Source organism: Lagopus leucura, unplaced genomic scaffold, assembly GCF_019238085.1.
Source record: "Lagopus leucura isolate 7727_CA_CO unplaced genomic scaffold, USGS_WTPT01 34838-0_obj-0_obj, whole genome shotgun sequence".
Taxonomy (NCBI): Eukaryota; Metazoa; Chordata; class Aves; order Galliformes; family Phasianidae; genus Lagopus; species Lagopus leucura.
Window position 1 is genome coordinate 3,905 of NW_024967190.1, and position 2,490 is coordinate 6,394.

The following is a 2,490-nucleotide window of genomic DNA, read 5'->3' on the forward strand; positions in this document are numbered from 1 at the left end:
GTCCTGCTTCTCCCGCAGAGTCGGCAGAGGAGAGTGTGGAAGACAAAGCCCAGCGCTGACTGGGCAGGGACTCCGAGCGCTCACTGTCGACGCGTGCCATGTCCAAAAGGAAGCAGAAGACCTCCAACCCGGAGGTTGAAGGTGAGAGCAAAGGATCTCTGCGTGCAGCTCCCTGCCGGGCAGAGGGGCACTGCGGGCTCTGCCTACTCTGTGCGACAGGGGAGGCGGGGGCAGGCAGGGGCTCCCCACACACCGCTGGGCATGGCCCCTCTGCCCCTCAGCCGGGTTGGCCTGTGCGTGCCTGCTGGGACCGTTGGGCCTACAGCGGCCCTTTCCCCCTCGCGTCGTCCAGCCCTGCCCCTCATCCTGCGTGGCAGACCCAGGGCAGGCCCCTGGCAACAGGCCTCAGGGACGCTTGGCACTCACTCCTGCTTCTCTTTGCTCTCTCCTCTTCAGTATGCATGCTGTGTCGCCGAGCAGATGTTCACCCGGACGCCTGCGGGCCCATGCTTGGTGAGAGCGGGCTTTGCGTCCACAAGTTTTGCTTGGTGAGTTCTCTCAGGGCTCCTTCCGCCCTCCAGCCGGGGACGCTCCCTCTTTTCCATCCTGTCCTCATGACATCCTGCTCTTTTCTCTGCTACAGTTTTTTGCTGACGGCCTTTACGAACACACTGCCGGACAGAGGGCGGTTCTGCAGATCCCCCTTGATGCCATCAGATGCGCAATCGAGGAGGCAGAGCAGAAGGTGAGGATCTCAAGGAACGGGGATGTTTGTGCCAGCACCAGCTAAGCCTGGAGCCTAAGCAAGCAATGGCACTCTTTCCACCTAGCACCAGGACACAGTTCTTGATTAAACGAAGATCAAACTTGTCTGCTGGCGCGTCTGCAGAGCGTGACCCAGCGATGCCTGCATTCTGTGCCCTGCCTGGAGGCGTGGTGTTGGCCTCAGAGGCCCTGAGCCTGCTGCTAATGGGGGCTGCTCTTCTCCTTCCAGCACTGCTTCGTTTGTGGAGACAAGGGGGCCTCCATCTACTGCGCAGAGACAGGCTGTGAACGCAGCTTTCATCTGCCCTGTGCCACGGATGGGGAATGTGTCACGCAGTTCTTTGGGCAGCACAGGTAAGGGCTGTCAGCAGCAGCCAACCAAGGGAGGAACCTGCACGGCTGCTTCCCAGTGCTGAAGCATGCAGCAAACTCCTTTGTGTTCCTCTGCTGACATCGCAGCACTTCTCGGCTCACCCATCCTGTCCATCTTCCCCCAGGTCCTTCTGCTGTGAGCACCGCCCTCAGCAGGCCGTGGAGGCAGCTCCAGAGCAAGACACAAACTGCGTCATCTGCCTGGAGCCCGTGGGGGACAAAAAGTCCTACCACACCATGGTGTGCCCGGTGTGCACACAGGCCTGGTTTCACCGGAGCTGCATCCAGGTAGGAGCCCTCCCTGCCCTTGCTCTGCAGTCACAGCAGGTGCTCAGCTGCACCAGGCCCCGCTCACACTCTGGCTGCTTGTGTTACCGCTGCAGGGACAGGCCATGAGCGCTGGCATTCTGCACTTCCGATGTCCCGTCTGCAGAGACAGGATGCAATTCCGGAAAGAAATGCATCTCCTCGGGATCCAAATCCCAGCCAGGTTGGTGCCTTCTGCCCAGCTCTCCAGATACTGAGGCACAAGTGCTGTGCCTGCCCAGGGATTGCCCCCAGCACGCCCAGCTGACCCTCGGCTGTCCCACGAGCCTTGGCCGCAGCTTCATGGACAAGCTGGGAATGCGCTTGCGCTGGAAGAGCAGGGATGTCCCAGATCCGCTCTATGCCTGGGGTCCTGAGGACTCATTGCTTTCTCTCCTTTCTCTGGCAGAAGACCAACATGGGAGGACAAGGAGAGCTATGAAACTCTGCACAAGAAACACCAGCGCTGTGATGTTGGCGAGTGCCTTCACACAGAAGGCAGGGAGCAAGCAGAGAAACACGGGTGAGTTACCACAGCAGCCCTGCGTGGGATCTCAGCCTCCCCCCAGGCTGGGGAGCAAGGACTGAGCTCAAGAGCTGCTCCCGCCACTCCCTGCTTGACTCATTTTGTGCACACAACTACAACCTCTTTTTTTTTTTCCCCAGGCCCTGGGAGCTGCTCCTGTGCACCTCGTGTGCTGCGCAAGGCACCCACCGGCTCTGCTCTAATTTGAGCAACAGCCTGAGCAGCTGGGAGTGTGACAGCTGTGCTGGCGTGGGCACAGGTAAGAGGCAAAGAGCCGTGGACTGCTGCCTTGGGGCCAGGCAAGGCCTGGCACAGCCGCTCCTCAGTGAGTTTCTCTGCCCCGGGAGGGCTGGGTTCCTCTCCCTCCACGGGGCTGCCGGGTCATCCTGTTGACCTTCCTGCCTCTCCTTACAGCCTCCAGTGCTGAGTCGCAGCTTGCTGGTCCCAGCACTGCCAGCCAGGAGGCGCCGGGACCATCTCATAGCTCCCCAGCACCTGATGACCACAGATCTGCCTCTACC

The 2,490-nt window shown here is 60.7% G+C and overlaps 1 protein-coding gene across 1 annotated transcript; it reads left to right on the forward strand.

Moving 5' to 3' along the window:
• Window positions 1–98: 98 nt before the first annotated feature.
• On the forward strand, window positions 99–2,228 carry LOC122192996 (PHD finger protein 7-like; the record flags this gene model as incomplete). The annotated part of the gene is made up of 8 exons (XM_042893690.1): window positions 99–141; window positions 457–548; window positions 644–745; window positions 995–1,119; window positions 1,263–1,425; window positions 1,521–1,627; window positions 1,853–1,966; window positions 2,110–2,228. Coding segments are annotated over exons 1-8 (865 nt in total), but the record flags the coding sequence as incomplete, so codon positions are not given.
• Window positions 2,229–2,490: the final 262 nt, after the last annotated feature.